At 37.4% G+C, this 16805-nt stretch overlaps 1 protein-coding gene across 5 annotated transcripts in view; it reads right to left on the reverse strand.

Moving 5' to 3' along the window:
- The window catches only part of grik1a (glutamate receptor, ionotropic, kainate 1a), a 48685-nt gene that overhangs the window by 26582 nt on the left and 5298 nt on the right, over positions 1-16805 (reverse strand). For all 5 annotated transcript variants that reach the window (XM_058411545.1, XM_058411541.1, XM_058411542.1 and 2 more), the window contains exons 2-3: positions 563-730; positions 113-370 (exon numbers count right to left, since the gene is read on the reverse strand). In XM_058411545.1, coding sequence (XP_058267528.1) covers positions 113-370; positions 563-730 — 426 coding nt within the window. The remainder of the gene's footprint in view (positions 1-112; positions 371-562; positions 731-16805) is intronic.

A 16805-nucleotide genomic window follows, 5' to 3' on the forward strand; every position in this document is an offset into this window, starting at 1 on the left:
CAAAGCTCCTCCTCACAATGAAAATGTAAAGCTCAGGGAAAATCTCACAAAGTTCTCCTGGGAAAATGTGTAATAGCAGAATACAGACCATCACAAGCCTTGTCAGACTCACCTATGCTGTCTTCATAGACAACTGTTATAGTTTTCCACTTATAGTAGGTCACAACATCCAAAATGGCCCTGCTAATGGAGCTGTGCTCTGGATAGAGATTTATAAAGAAGGAGTCCTTGTTGTCCACAGAGGGATGTTTCCAATGTGTCTGGATGTGAGGGACTTCCAGGGCATTACAGATGGACTGGACCGCACTGACTGAAGAACTGTGAGCAGGACCAAACACTGCAGCAACACCTAGAGCTAACTGATCACATGCTGAAAGCGGATGGATATAAAGGGGTAACAAAAAAACGAATATGCAATGTAAAAAGAGATAAAACAAGAGAAGAGAACCAGGGATTAGTCCAAAATAAAACACAGTAAACAGGCACGTTTAGACAAGAACAAATGTTCAATGAAAGTAAAATTAATATACTCATAGTGATACAGCACGATTTGTATTCTGACCTCTTCGGGAGGCTTCAAAACTGTCGAAAAAGTTCACTCTTTGGATGTCGTAGGTCAGAGTGGTGTTTGACATTAGTGTTCTGTTGCGGTTGATACTGGTCACAGCAAATTTGAAGGCTAACTCATCCACGCTCACTGGCTCATTCTCCCGAGTTTCAAATATGCCCCCTGCAAATGGAGATAAGCAGAGGAACAAACAAGAGGAAGAAGAGATTAAAGAACTGACTAATATATTTGCATACGTGAAAGCCTATTGTCATTTTGCCATTTTAAAAGGGAAACAATAATATAAACTATCAATACAAAAAAAAGCATTTTGAATAGAACAAGCATTGATAGAGATAAATAAATGATCTTTAGTTGGTCAGAACTCATAATGGTCCCAGAAATAACACTTGCAATTTACTTTAAGTCATGCAAAGAACTTGCAAAGAATTCTTAACCAAACTTAATTCCACATACAGAGGGGAAGGAAGTGATTTCACTCAGTTGGCATAATGAATTATCTCCTATAATGACATGGTAAAATAATATATTGATTTCTGTTGTAGGCACTGCCAATATTACAATAGCATTTCACTTTTCTCATGTTGGCAGCATGGAAATTGTTGAACATTTTGATTTTCACAGTATTTGATGTGTCTACTGAAATAAAACACATATTAAGAAGTTGTAGGCAAGACTGTACAGCGAGGTGATGGTGAATGTGGCTGTTGACAATTGCTCAAATTACCCACAGTCGTGGAGCTGCTTCAAAGTCATTAAAACTCAATGTAAATATTTAATGAATGTTAATATTGCAGTGAGACTCAAACACATGCCACAAATTCACAGAAACAAAGTAACATTCTGTAATGCTACAGCAACAATGATAAAGCCTCCACTGACACACACACACACACACACAACAAATAACTGTCATTCCCTCAGATATTGATATAAAAACCAAAGATATTTTACATGTATATAGCACACACATATATAAACAGACGGCTAGACCACTGGATCAGAGCATCTCCAAAACTGCAGCTCTTGTGGGCTGTTCCCGGTCTGCAGTGGTCAGTATCTATCAAAAGTGGTCCAAAGAAGGAACAGTGGTGAACTGGCGACAGGGTCATGGGTGGTCAAGGCTCATTGATGCATGTGTGGAGAGAAGATTGATCCGATCCAACAGACGAGCTACTGTTGCTCGAATTGCTGAAGAAGTTAATGCTGGTTCTGATAGAAAGGTGTCAGAATACACAGTGCATGATGGGTCAGGGCTGTTTTGTCAGCAAAAGGAGGACCAACCCAATATTAGGCAGGTGGTCATAATGTTATGGCTGGTTGGTATACATTCTTCATTTTCATATTTTTTCTCCTTTTACTGGTGCTGCTATGTCAAATTGTATTTCCCCTACAAGGGGGGGGGGGATTAATAAAGGTTAAATCTCATCTCATCTCATCTCATTAAAAGTGTAACTATAACATGGCAGTAAGAAAGGAAAATCAGTGTCATGCTCTCCTGCCTGGACACAACGCACAGGCTGCTTGTTTAAACTAATACACTGTGCTGTCATTAGATGGATAAAAATGAAATTTGGTAGGATATACTTGGAATAAGGAATTTAAAAGGGCAAATTTTATAATATGAAAATCAAACATTGTACATCATGTAAGGAAGACTGTAGGTCTAGCTGAAAGGGGTAGAGTAAAATAATTTATAGGGACTTCTAAAATAGGTCTTACTTCTGTTGGCCACCGAGAATAATATCCTAAGTGTAGTGAAAACACTGTTTATGAGCATGGTAAAAAGACAGTTTAAGACATTAACTTGTAAGCATAGAGCACAAGGCACTCATCTTTAAAGACAGACAAGGCTTAAACTATTAAATTATTTTACTACACAGAAAAAAAACTAACACACACACACACGTGGTTATAGTTAAGCATTTTGCAGGTTGAGCTGATTCACTGGAGGTCTTGTCTTATCTGGAGTGACATCTTGGGAAACCAGTCAAAGACGATGTGTGGACCAGGTGAAGTCTTGCATACAGATTTCAGATTTGCATCCCATTTCAGATTTACTCTCCTCTTTTCTAGAATAATAACCTCCACTCTTCTGAGAAGGCTTTCTCAGAAGGAGGAGGCCTGGGGTGCAAATGGTTTTCAAGTTCATCAGGTTGTTCATTGGATTGAGTTCAGGGCTCTCTGCAGTCTAGTCGATTTCTTTCAATCTAACCTTGGCAAACTTTGTCTTCAAGGACCTTGATTTATACACATTCTGTCAGTCCTAGTTTTGGGGTTCCCATCAGCCCTGACTAACTACAAGAGATCTGATGACCCTATCACTTTCCCCTTAATTTCAGAGGTTTCTTTGTCTAGATGCTACCCACAGTAGGTGTTGACTGTGCTGCTGTCAGTCATTACTATAAATAATAATGTAGTGCAAATAAGCAGCAGTGTAGGCAGTGTGTGGGCAGAATCTATGAGTTGTTGAAATATGTCCTGGGCTCTGAACAACCCCAAAAGGGATGGTGACAAATAATCCAAACAGAGTGGAAAGGACATTTGTTTTCTTGGGACATATGAGTCATGTAGATCTGCCAATATACCTTAGTCAATTCTAGTGTTGAATAAAAGGGAGCTGCACATAATCAGGTGAGCAAAAGGCCAGAAATAGGTCTATAGTACTGCTCAACATTTTTGCCCTACCCAGAATATATGTTCAAAACTTAGCAACTGCTAAAATACAGCATGTGGAGACATCTCACAGAGATGAACTAAGGTATTCTTTTTAAAAAAAATATGTATTGAAAAGGGTTTAAATACGAACTTTGTGCTATGAAGTGTGTAACAGTTGCTGATTCAGTATCAGGTCATTTGTTGTGCTGGCAATGACATAACCTGAAATTAATTTTGGTGGGATTAGAAAATATAAGATATAAAATGAAATTGCTTTCCTAACCTGTACATAACATCTGTACATTTGTGCTCATGCATTTCAAGTAGATGTTCAACAGCAGCTGGAGCAGTCATCACACCGATTTTTTTTATTTAATCAGTTAAGGCAATGTTCTGATATTAATAACATTGCCATGAAATGCATTTATTACATAGCAATAGATGAAAATAATGAATAAAATGGGTTTTTTTTAATTACGGGTAAATGACATCTTATATTATAAATCTTGAACTATTTTTCTTTTGCAGTAAACTCCAGCAGGCAACTTCTCCAGCTCTCACCTTCATATCTCTGTGCTTGTAGTGTAGATATCTGATTAGCAGCTTTCAAACAGGAACAAAAATTCATCATCCTGTTTGGGCTAATCCTGTTTCTCATCATAGCAGCTGGTATCCCATAAAATGCGATTAAAAAGGAATGCATTCATGAAACCATTTATTGTAATTAGTATAATAAATGTTATTGCCTAAAATTGCATACATTTCACAATTTCTATACTTCTTTGTCATAGAAACATCTGTTCTAATTCTAAAGCCTAGGTTATTGCTGATACTTGACAGAATATGTTAAATAAGTAAAATCTAAACAGAAAAAACAGTGATAATGGCCTTCATGGTCTTACAAATTTTTCTCAGTTCTTTTAAAAAGGGGACCTTAAATAATGGCAGGCGCAATGCCACAAATGAGGCACCACCTGCCACAAATGAGGTGAATAATCAGTGTTTGATCCTGACCTAAAAGTCCAAACATAGGACCATGATGACCACGTGGAAAAGATCTTCCTGCATTTCTTTGCATAAGTGTCCTGCGTCACTCAATATAATATATATTTAATAACAGAAAAGAAAGGGTAGGACAATAAGGGTTGGTAGACCATCTATTACATTCAATTGCTTGAGCCAAGCACCGGTCGATCTTCAGTCTGCTCCTTGAGGAGAGCCTCTTAACCTTGTAACTCAGTATGCAGCTCAAGCAGGGCTTTATACTGGCTTAGTTATATGCTGGTAAGGGTCTGGATGAGGTCAGCATGGGGCAAGGACTCCATAACGGCCTATCTTCTTCAATCCTGGGTTGAAAAACACTTGGTAGATGTGGTGAGAAATGAGGACACAGGAGGCAGGCTTTAGGAAGCGTGTCTCACTTTGCTGTTTTCTTTTTCTTTTTCTGGGGTGCTTTTTTTATTAACTGACAGATGTCACTAAACAAACAAACACACACACTTCCACGCTTTCCTCTGCTGACATGTCTGGTCGTTAGTACACTTCCAATATTTTGGATCCCTTGAAAAATGGGTGGGTTTAAAACAAAAGGTGATAAAACATCAGCCTACTTGAACTTATCCTATACATAGATAGACGCAAACTGATTAAATGATACATTGATCTTTAATAAGTAATTTGCAAATTACTTTGCAATTTAGAATTTTATGAATTATCGGAAAAAAATAAGTAGATGTTAAATCTGCCTACAACTTAAGTACGTGAGTAATTCCAATATTACAAATTATCAAACTGTATTCCTGCTCTAGAAATATCCAAATATAAAAACTGCACTGTCCGTATCACCACAATACCGTAGGTAAGCTTATAATTCTGCATAACTGAATATAAAATGAAGAGAAAAAGCAGTGAGGAATATTACAGATTCCCTTTTCCCAAGAAAAGGAATGAAACCCAAAATGCAGCCTAAAGCTATAAACAGAAAGATGGTCTATGGGAAAGTTACTTGTGTGATATGTGTGTGCGCATGTTTCTATGCAAACTGTGAGAGAGTTGCTGTTAAGACAACCTGAGAAAGACAGGTGCCTCTGGGCAGAATGAGGCTCCTGCTAAGTAAACAGAAGGAAGAGGCAAAACTGAGAAAACAACTCTTTTCATGACACGAATATAAAAATCATGTTAGTTACACAATAAATCTTACACACATCATTAGCACAAAAGCTGTATTCCAGAAATGGAATAACTACAGAATAATGTTCCATATACAACAACAGGAATTTGAGACCAAAATATATTTTAGTCCACTGATAAATGCATGCAGCAAGTTTCACAGCGTTACTAGAATAAGCAAAAATCACAATGATAAAGAACTGAAAATATCTATAAAATATTTCTGAAACACATTCATAAATGTTAAGGTGTTTTGCCCCATATATAGGGTCCATGTCAGATGTAAGGAAATGTGGCTTTAACAAAATATGATAATAATGACTATTTATAGTTCCAGGGCTAGATATAATGTGTGTGATACTGAATTGATGATGTTTATAATGTTGCCTGTAATATACACTATATGCTCAAAGGTTTGTGGACATATGACCATCACAATCATATGTGCTTGTTGAAAATCCCAAGCCCCTTTGCTGTTATAATACACCCCCCCCTCTCCTGTGAAGACTTTCTACTTGATTTTCGAGCATGGCTGTGTGGATCTGACCATTCAGCCTCAAGAGTGAGATCAGGCACTGATATCAGAAGAGGAGGCCTGGGGTGCAGTCTGCATTCCAGTTCATCCCAAAGATATATGAGGTTGAGGTCAAGTTCTACCACTCTTAAATAAAATAAGATAAATACTTCTTATGCCATAAATAAATTACTTCTTATGCCATAAATTGAACAAAAATAAAAAATAAAAACATTATTATGGCACTGTGCAAAAGTTTGGGCACTCCAGAGTGCCAGAGTCTCAGATTCTTTTTACAAGGTTTCAGACCTTAATCAGCTCATTAGATCTGATGCATGGCAACAGCTGTCATTAGTAAATGCCAGTTTCAAAGCTTTACAAATACTTTGACTCTTCAAACCTTGTGCACACACTTGCGGACACTCAACAACCATGGGTTCCTCTAAGCAGCTGTGTAAGACTCTGAAAATGAAAGTTATTGATGCCCACAATGCAGGAGAAGGCTACAAGAAGATAGCAAAGCGTTGTCAGCTTGCAGTTTCCACAGTGAGAAATGTAATTAAGAGATGGCAGTTCAGGGGAACTGTGGAGGTCAAGATGAGATCTGGAAGACCAAGAAAACTCTCGGAGAGAACTGCTCGTATGCTGGTCAGAAAGACAAATCAAAACCCCCATTTGACTGCAAAAAACCTGCAGGAAGATTTAGCAGACTCAGGAGTGGTGGTGCACCGTTCCACTGTGCAGCAATGCTTGCACAGACAAGACCTTCATGGAAGAGTCAGCAGAAGAAAACCTTACCTGCGTCCCCATCATAAAATCCAACGTCAGAAGTATGCAACAGAACATCTACAGAAGCCTGATGTGTTTCGGAAACAAGTGCTGTGGACTGATGAAGTTAAAATAGAACTCTTTGGCCACAATCAGCAAAGGCATGTTTGGAGAAAAATAAGAGACCACTGCAAAATAATCAGTTTCTCAATCAATATTTCTCCTAAATTCAAAATATAACTATTGTTATTTCGAGTGTATATTTAAAGGAAATGACAACACATCAAAATAACCCAAGATCACGCAGTATTTGCAGAGCTTTAATAACTCAAATAAAACAAAATGCAAATAATTTGTAAACAAATTGTGTTAATGCTTTGGCTAAATGACATTAAGAAATCAGTATTTGGCGGAATAACCCTGATTTGCATGCGTTTTGACTCCATGCTCTCCACCAGTTTTTCACATTGCTGTTGCTGTTGGGGAACTTTACACCACTCTTTTTGCAAAAAAAGCAAACAGCTCAGCTTTGCTTGATGGTTTGTGACCATCCATCTTCCTCTTGATGACATTCCAGAGGTTTTCAACAGGGTTCAAATCTGGAGATTGGACAGTGGTCTCTTATTTTTTTCCAGCGCTATATATATATATATATACCCCATTAATTATTCAGTTCTTTATTAAGAAATGTCAATGTGTCAATTTCAGATCTTATTTTAATTTGTACCTGTAGATGAAAGTGATGTAATTGCATGTCAACAAAATATTACTTTGTTTTCACTTATTAAACAAAAGAAATCAACAAATATGATTATTTCACTTAAGGAAAAAGTTAGGACACCCTATGCGCTAATAGCTAGTGTTTCCCCCATTGGCTGAAATAACCTCAATGAGATCTTTCTTGTAGCCTTCTACCAGTTTCTTACATGGACTGGAAGAAAGTTTCCCCCGCTCCTCAATGCAGAATTCTTTCAGCTGTGTGATTTTTGGGGGGTTATTGCATATACAGTCCGTTTCAAATCTTCCCACAGGATCTAGATCTGGGCTTTGACTTGGCCATTCCAGAATTCTCCATTTTTTACTTTTCAGCTAGTCCTTACTGGATTTACTGGTTTGTTTCATGTTGCAAGGTTTAGTTCCGCTTCAGGTACAATTGTTTGACAGATGGCCTTACATGTTCCTCAAGCACCTTCTGATACAATTCATAATGGATTCTATGATGGTGAGCTGGCCAGGTCCTGCTGCAGCAAAGCATCTCCAAATCATAACACTTCCACCTCCATGTTTCATAGTTGGTATGAGGTTTATTTGCTGAAATGCTGTATTTGGTTTACACCAAACATGCCCTGTTATGGTGTCCAAAAAATTCAATTTTAGACTCATCTGTCTGAAGCACATTATTCCATAAGCCTTGACCTTTGTCTCTGTGTTCTTTGGGAAACTTCAGTCTTGCCCTCATGTTTTTTAGACAGCAAAGGTTTCCTTCTTGCACACCTCCCATAATAATTAAAGTTGTGTAGTCTCTTTCTGATTATAGATTTATGCACTTTGGCATAAACTGTAGCAAAAGCTTGCTGTTGGTCCTGTGATGATATTTTAGGGTTTTTGGAGACGTCTTTGAGCATCTTGCGGTCTGCACTTGGGGTGAATTTGCATGGACGGCCTGACCTGGCCATGTTATCAGTTGTTTTAAATGTTCTCTACTTGTAAATGATTTTTTGGACAGTGGAATGGCTGATTACAAATACTTTTGAGATCTTTTTATGTCCCTTACCAGACTCATAAGCATCAATAATCTTTTTTCAGAAGGCCTCAGAGAGCTCTTTGGATCTCACCATGGTGATACCTCTCACTTCAAATTTTTTTGCATTTAAATTGCATTTAAAAAACTAGTTTTATTTGTTTAGTTATATTACTGTTAAAATAAAGATCAAATGCCCATATGTCTATGTTAAAAAAGCACAGGCCTTCATGGGGTATATATATATATATATATATATATATATATATATATATATATATATATATATATATATATATATATATATATACAGTGAGGGAAAAATTATTTGATCCCCTGCTGATTTTGTACGTTTGCCCACTGACAAAGAAATGATCAGTCTGTCAGTTTAATGGTAGGTTTATCTGAACAGTGAGAGACAGAATAACAACAAAAAAAATCCAGAAAAACACATTTCAAAAAAGTTATGCATTGATTTGCATTTTATTGAGTGAAATAAGTATCTGACCCCTTTGCAAAACATGACTTAGTACTTGGTGGCAAACCCTTGTTGGCAATCACAGACATCAGACATTTCTTGTAGCTGGCCACCAGGTTTGCACACATCTCACATCTCAAGGAATTTGGGCCCACTCCTCTTTGCATCCACGACCCATTTTCAATGCCCTGGCTGAGGGAAGGAGGTTCTCACTCAAGATTTGACGGTACATGGCTCCGTCCATCGTCCCTTTGATGCAATGCGGTTGTCCTGTCCCCTTAGCAGAAAAACACCCCCAAAGCATAATGTTTCCACCTCCATGTTTGACGGTGGGGATGGTCTTCTTGGAGTCATAGGCAGCATTCCTCCTCCTCCAAACACGGCGAGTTGAGTTGATGCTAAAGAGCTGGATTTTGGTCTCATTTGACCACAACACTTTCACCAGTTCTCCTCTGAATCATTCAGATGTTCACTGGCAAACTTCAGATGAGCCTGTACATGTGCTTTCTTTAGCAGGGGGACCTTGCGGGCGCTACTGGATTTCAGTCTTTCACGGTGTAGTGTGTTACCAATTGTTTTCTTGGTGACTATGGTCCCAGCTACCTTGAGATCATTGACAAAATCCTCCAGTGTAATTCTGGGCTGATTCCTCGCCGTTCTCATGATCATTGAAACTCCATGAGGTGAGATCTTGCACGGAGCCCCAGACTGAGGAAGATTGACAGTCCGTTTGTGTTTCTTCCATTTGGGAATAAAAACTGTTGTCACCTTCTCACCAAGCTGCTTGGTGATGGTCTTGTAGCTCATTCCAGCCTTGTGTAGGTCTATAATCTTGTCCCTGACATCCATGGACAGCTTTTTGGTCTTGGCCATGATGGAGAGTTTGGAATCTGATTGATTGCTTCCTTCTGTGGACAGGTGACTCTCCCCGAGAGTGCTCCTACTGTAATCTCAGCTCCTTACCTGTATAAAAGACAACCGGGAGCCAGAAATCTTTCTGACTGATAGGGGATCAAATACTTATTTCACTCATTAAAATGCAAATCAATGTAGAACTTTTCTGTAATGTGTTTTTCTGGATTTTTTTGTTGTTATTCTGCCTCTCACTGTTCAAATACACCTACCATTAAAATTACAGACTGATCATTTCTTTGTCAGTGGGCAAACGTACAAAATTCCCTCACTGTATATATATATATATATATATATATTTCAAATTTCAATTCAGTTCAAGTCAATTTATTTGTATAGCGCCTTTTACAATGGACATTGTCTCAAAGCTTTACAAAAGAAGATAAACAGAGAAAGAAGAGGGGGAAAAAATAAATAACTAAATAACTAGAAATAAAAATAAATTATTAAATTAAATTTTTAAATTATGAAACTATTTTATCCTTATTTTATTTTATCCCAGTATATATATTTCCATGATATTTTTTATGATTTTATTATTACATCAACAGTGATGTAGACTTCTTATATCCATTTCATTGAACATTACATGACAGTTAAGCTGTTTGATTCTTTTTTTTTTCACACAACAGTGGCCTCAGGCTAATGGATAACACACACAGTTTATTGCATTGAGCAAAGGTGACATCTAGCCACTGGGAAAAATAATCATGTTCAGGCAATTATGTATGAGGTGCAACAGGCCTATTTTCAGATTTTTTGTTTGTTTGTTTTTATTATCATTATTTTAAAGCATGAGCATGTCATATCTTCTTGACAGAGCATTTACTGTTGAAGATTGATACTAGTATATGAAAAGAAAATCAGCCTTACAAAATGTGTCTATACTCATGTTGAAAAATTAGCAGCAGACAATTAAAACATCTGCAACGCATTTGATTCGCTCAAATGAAAATCACAGACAGAACAAGAACTCAGCTTGATTATCACAACAGGACTCTACACAGACCAAACTGTGAAGTTTTTCGTTGCCTCTCATTGGCTGAATTTCATATGATGTTTAATGCTGAATTGTATTGTCTGGTATATTCCATTGGTCTCCATGGATACCAGAGAATTTATAGAGCAATCTGCCCACACAAACTTGGCTCAGCTTAAGTGTTTAGTGCTTAGTCTTTGAGGAAGAGATAGATAAATATGGGTTCAAATAGAGAGAATTTGGATGTGCATGCTTATATCTGTCTTCCAATCTTCCAATAATCTCTACAATCCCTTTCAATCAAGTTTCTGTTCCTTCCACAGCACTAAAACTATTCTTCTCAGAGTTGTAAATGATCTTCTCTTTGGGGCCCTTTCTATTCTTGTTCTTTTGCACCTCAGCTCTACCTTTGACACCATTTCCTATACTCCTACCCATATCCAATCCATACTTCAGCTCTCAGCCATCTCCGGAAAACAAAGTGGAAATGACGAATAACACTCAAACCTAGTTTTATGAGTGATCAGAAAACTATTACACCGTTTATACATTAGCCTGCAGTTTTAATTAGGTTTTAGTATTTCACTGAAGTTGGCTGACAAATGCACTTTAACTGCTTGTCAATTACCATTAGGGTCATGTCTGAATGAACAATAAAGCATGAAAATGTAGCCTGCATTGCAAGAAATTTCTGAAATCTCTTGCATCATCTATCTTTAGCCTAACTATTGAATACAGGTTTGCTGGCTGTTATGCACTGTTTAATGTTCCACACCATTTATTTTGATGCTGTGGCTATATTAATTTTTCTGTAGGCAAAAAAAATATCTTCTTAAACATGAGTTCCTTGCTAAAAGCCATAAAGCATCACATTGACTGACTTTCTGATAAGACAAAAAAGATCCTCCATCTTAAGAATTCTCATGGAGGAAATCTCACTGAAAATCACAAAACCCTGCGAAAATGTTAAAACGTCTCCTAACAGCAAATGAACATAATAATAATAATAATAATAATAATAATAATAATAATAATGATAAACTTTTTTAGTAATAAACTACATTTGTGATAGCACTTATGCATGCTCACCCACAGCACATTGAATGAAAATGAGTAAAACACATGACATTAGTTCACTGAAAGGAAATATGTTTCAAGGTAAGTGTAAAGACCTGTTCATACTATATACACTGTGTCATACCTTATTCAGTTCTATTTTAAAAAAAAAAAAAAACATTTTAGTGTACACTGGGTGTGTTAGTGTAGTGTCTCTTGCTTGCATGGTGCGCTGCCCTTGTTTTACACTCTGAGTCTATTTTTTGTCACTCATGAGAGTGAAACCCACTTAAAATACAAAGCCACAGTCACTTTTTGTGTAATGTGCATTTAATTTAAAATCCACGTTGTGTGACCTGTAGCTGCAAGCCTCATAGCTGCAGGTTTCATAATTACAGCTGGCATATTACTATGGAGAAAATGAGCCAAACAAACGAAGCCTAGCTGTGTGAGCTTTCCTTTCTATCAGCACAGTCTTCCCAACAGTTTCCCGAAACGCTTTAGCTCAGCAGTGGAGCAGACTTATCAAATGCGCTTTTACATCTTATTATATAGCCTTGTATATTAATGTGTTTCATACTGAGCAACAATTATAAAGTAGTAATAAGCTTATAGTTAACAAGCAAGTTTAAGTATAATTAGTAAACTGGAGAGTTCACTCAGTGTGGATGAGAGAGGGGCATGCATATAGGCAGGGGGACCTAGCAGACTTATTCCATTCTTTACTACACATTAAACAGTTAATCTCATTCACTAAACCGAAAAGAAAATAGCCATAAATGGAAAGTCACCTACTCATAACTGATGATCAAATGCTATAGATGTAGATGCCAGGACAGATAAAAAAAAGTGCTCTTTCTGCAGCCAGTAACTTGACACAAACTTTGACCCAACATTTACATTACACTTCTGAGCCGAATCGAGGGTCATACAAATGCAGCTTTATAAGGGAAAGCCAATAAAGAAAACAATAAGGACAAAAAAGAATGGAGAAATAATATATTATTGCACAGTTCACCTCAAGCTATGTGTTTCATTTATTCACTGAGTATAGCTGATGAAAAGATTCTTTTTCTACTTGTTCAGATTTTCTATAATAATTTAGTAAAGCCAAATTATTGGCTCAGATGGCAATAATACAGTTACAATGCATCCTTGTTTCAAACCACTCACAGGTAGTAATTTTTAACCAAACAACAAAATCAGCTAAATAAACAGTAATAACATAAGGTCTACTCCCAGGGCGCTGGTGGCTAAGTGGTAGGTTTCTTGCCTACCATGCGGAAGGCTCGGGTTTGATTTCCTGCCACTGCCCAAACCCCAGCCACTGGACGCAGTGCCGTTCCCAAGCCCGGATAAAATGGGAGGGTTGTGTCAGGAAGGGCATCCAGTGTAAAAACTGTGCCAAGTTGTGGCGACCCCTCATACATGTAGGGAGCAGCCGAAAGATCAACAACAACAACAACATAAGGTCTATGCCCAAAACTTAGTAAGCAGTTCTGAGAACAGGATTATTCCTGAATAAGTTTTGAATAATTTAAAAGTTTTTTTAATCCATTACAGCAAAGATATACTAGAAGAGCTGGGCTTCTCCAATGTCTCAAGTATTAAGACAAATAATATAAAAAAGAAATTTCCATCATTTCCATTAAAATGTGACATGAATGCTTTTGCCTGTAATTAGTCAAGGCACTGGTGGTCATCTTCATCTTCACTAACCACTTTACCATGAATTAGGTAGGCAAACCTTGGATGTGATGCCAGTCATAATCATAGCTAAGGGCAATTAAATTAAAGTGGAAGGGAAATAAAAAACCCAGACATGATGAGAAGATGTGAAGCAGATAGTAACCCTCTACCTATTGATTTTTTAATCAGTCTTTAATGTTCTATGGTGTGTGCCGCTATAAGGCCCTAATACATGTGATTACGTCTGTGTGAGAAGTTATTAGCAAGCTGAGAACAATTTGGGAGATGATATGTCAAGCAAAATTGACAAATGTGTGTATACAGTAAGCTTTGGTGTTTCTAATTGATTTTTAAGGCTGCTCTTTATTGGCGTCTGTTATATCCAAGCGTTAACAATGCATTAATAATGTATTCTTCTAGCTGGGAATTGATTTTTTAAAAATATTATACACAGTCACTAACATGACTCTATACAAATATGCCAATATGCTGCCTTCACCAGCAGCGCTGGGTGAAGTGATAAAATAATATCATTAGCACTATGAATTAAGTTATATACTTAATGTTATATATGTTATATACATATATGCTATATACTAAAGTTTTCTACTAAAAATCATCCTGCAACTTATTTTTGAAGACTATTCTTTAATGCTAAATAAAATATTGTTTTATTGCATTCTGCAAATCTATATATTGTGATGTATATTGTGTATTGTAGAGTCAAGTCAACGCTGGAAATGGCTGCCTTGGACTACAACACCCAGCTGTCACATTCAAGTTTCTTACTGATCACACACACCCCTGCTCATAATCATAGCTCAGTATTATAGGACGTCCTAACCACAACCCTTTGTGAAGTATACACTCTGTGTTTCTCACCAGTCATTCCCATACCCTGCTATTTGCTTTAGTCTTGCCTATTCTACATTGTTTGCTCATCACCTGTTTGCTTGCTGACTACTCTTTTACCTGACATTTTGAAATTGTCTGCCAGAGTCTGTAAAAACTCTTGCAGATAATAGCTGTTTTACCCACACTTGTATTCACTTCTGCCTCGTGACATATAGAAATATCTTCAACATAATTTTTATTTCATATCCATCCCTATCCCCAGTGCAAACCCGTTGCTAAAATTAAACACACACACACACACACAAACATTATATATAGCCATGGCAAATATGCCATCCGTGCCCACAAGCCTTCCATGCACACGAGACTAGAAAGCAAAACTGGAAGTGCTCTTTGGGTGGGAGGGATGGCATTCTCTCTCTCCCCTGTTAATCACAGAAGCACTAGCCAATTGTGGTTCTCTTTGAATGTATGCATGTAGAAGTGGGCAAAATTCAGCATGAGCAGCATGAGCAGATTTTGTTGTTTGGACTCCTCTGACTTCAGTCTCCCAACATCATAACTCTGCGATTTCTGTTCCATCAGTCCACAGCTGATTTTTAAACAATAATTTAGTTGAGTTGAATGAAAAAAAAAAAATGTATTCGCATGATTAAGGTTACATGGCAGTCTTCCCAGAAGTTACTAGCATTTGTATGAACATATTGCACATATTACAGGGTGGAGAAAGAATCATTTCCCACATGATACGTAGTGTACTTATATAGGAAATAGGAAGCTAAAGTAAAGAGACCAAAAATTAAATAAAGAAAGGAATACTCAAGTATTCAAATTGTTTGGAAGTAGCTCCTATACAGTTAAAGAGTTTGAACAGAACAGAAAAAATGTGACAAATGTGGATAGGTTTAGTAAAGAAGTGAGGACACAGCTGGGACAAAACTAGGCCACACAAGCAATATGTCAAGCCCTTCAGTACAAACCAAGTCCAGTGTTTGGCAGATGAGGCTCAGATCAAGCTCTAGATAGAAAAGAGGATTAATGGAGGTTGATAAAACTGATTTGGGGATTTTCCGAATGGCATTGGCAGACAATATACGCAGGCAAGATTTTTCTTAGACAAAACACAGCTATAAATGTCTGTGTAGTCATCCAGGTCATTTTTATTTGTGAAGCAGTAGCACGTCTAGACAACATTTTTCATACTTACTTACTTCATACCTTAAAAACAAAGCCTGCATCAGGAAGTGATCAGCTTTTACACAAAAGCAAAAAAACAAGTCGTGAGACAAACCTGAAAGCATGCAGGCATACAAGATGCATCATGATATGATGTGATTAAATTAGTTGAGAACTGTATATTGGCATGAACGAGAAAATACAAAAACCGCAGCTGATGTTGCTGCTGTAAAACATTACTTGTTGCAAGCCTGCTGTACATATGACTGTGGGTTTGCAGAAATGAGTGCTCCCCCTACTATCTCTGGATTATGCCTTAAGCATATCGACACCTGGTACATGTGATCAAAAAGAAGTAGCAAACATTTTCATGCATATGGCATGATGACTGAGAGACTCAGTGTGCCAAAGATCCAAGCTACAGCAACCTTGATTTTACCAGTTATAGCCACTGGAGACATCAGCTGTGGGTCTTTCAAATCCACATGATAAACAAAATGTTTTTTGGCTCACAGTCTGAGCTGACTAACAGGAATAGACTGACACTATACAGCATAGTTTCACAGTGCACCAACACCTCTGTCTCCCAATGTCATAAACATAAAACAGTAGCAGAGTTGCTGGAGCTTTACAAAGCTGGAATTTACTGTCAGAGCTGGGAATCAGAAACCTTCTGGTGTCAAAGACCAATATGTGAAAGTGAATAACTTGGTATACAAAGCTTTGACCCCTGAGTAATTAAAAAAAACACACAATTAGGATGGTTTGATGAGTCAACTTTCATCATTTCGTTCATCCAGAATGGATTTATATAATCGGAGAAAACCCAACAATGAATTCAGGACACAATGTCAGCTGCCAACTGTTAAGAATGGGGGAGGAGACACAATGGTATGTGCAGCCTGTGGAAATCATTTGATCTAAAGACTGATTTTTTAATAATCTTTCCTAATGAAGTTCCCATGGTGTAGGATAATACAATTATCGAAACCCCAGTGCATTTTTAAAATTCTATTATGCATTCATTGTATCTCCAGAAAGCCACTTGTTGTCCAAATTCTGCAGCTCACACTGTTTCATTTGTATCATGGTACACATATGTTGCGGAAACTAATGATTTTTTCGTTACTTCGTTACTTTACTGAACAAGTGTAGAACCAAGCATGAGTTCGCTGGAATTGCATCACAGTTACAGCGCAACCAGACTCAGACCACCTCCTACAGGTAGTGTTGGGTTATGTA

The sequence above is a fragment of the Hemibagrus wyckioides genome, linkage group LG16, assembly GCF_019097595.1.
Source record: "Hemibagrus wyckioides isolate EC202008001 linkage group LG16, SWU_Hwy_1.0, whole genome shotgun sequence".
Taxonomy (NCBI): Eukaryota; Metazoa; Chordata; class Actinopteri; order Siluriformes; family Bagridae; genus Hemibagrus; species Hemibagrus wyckioides.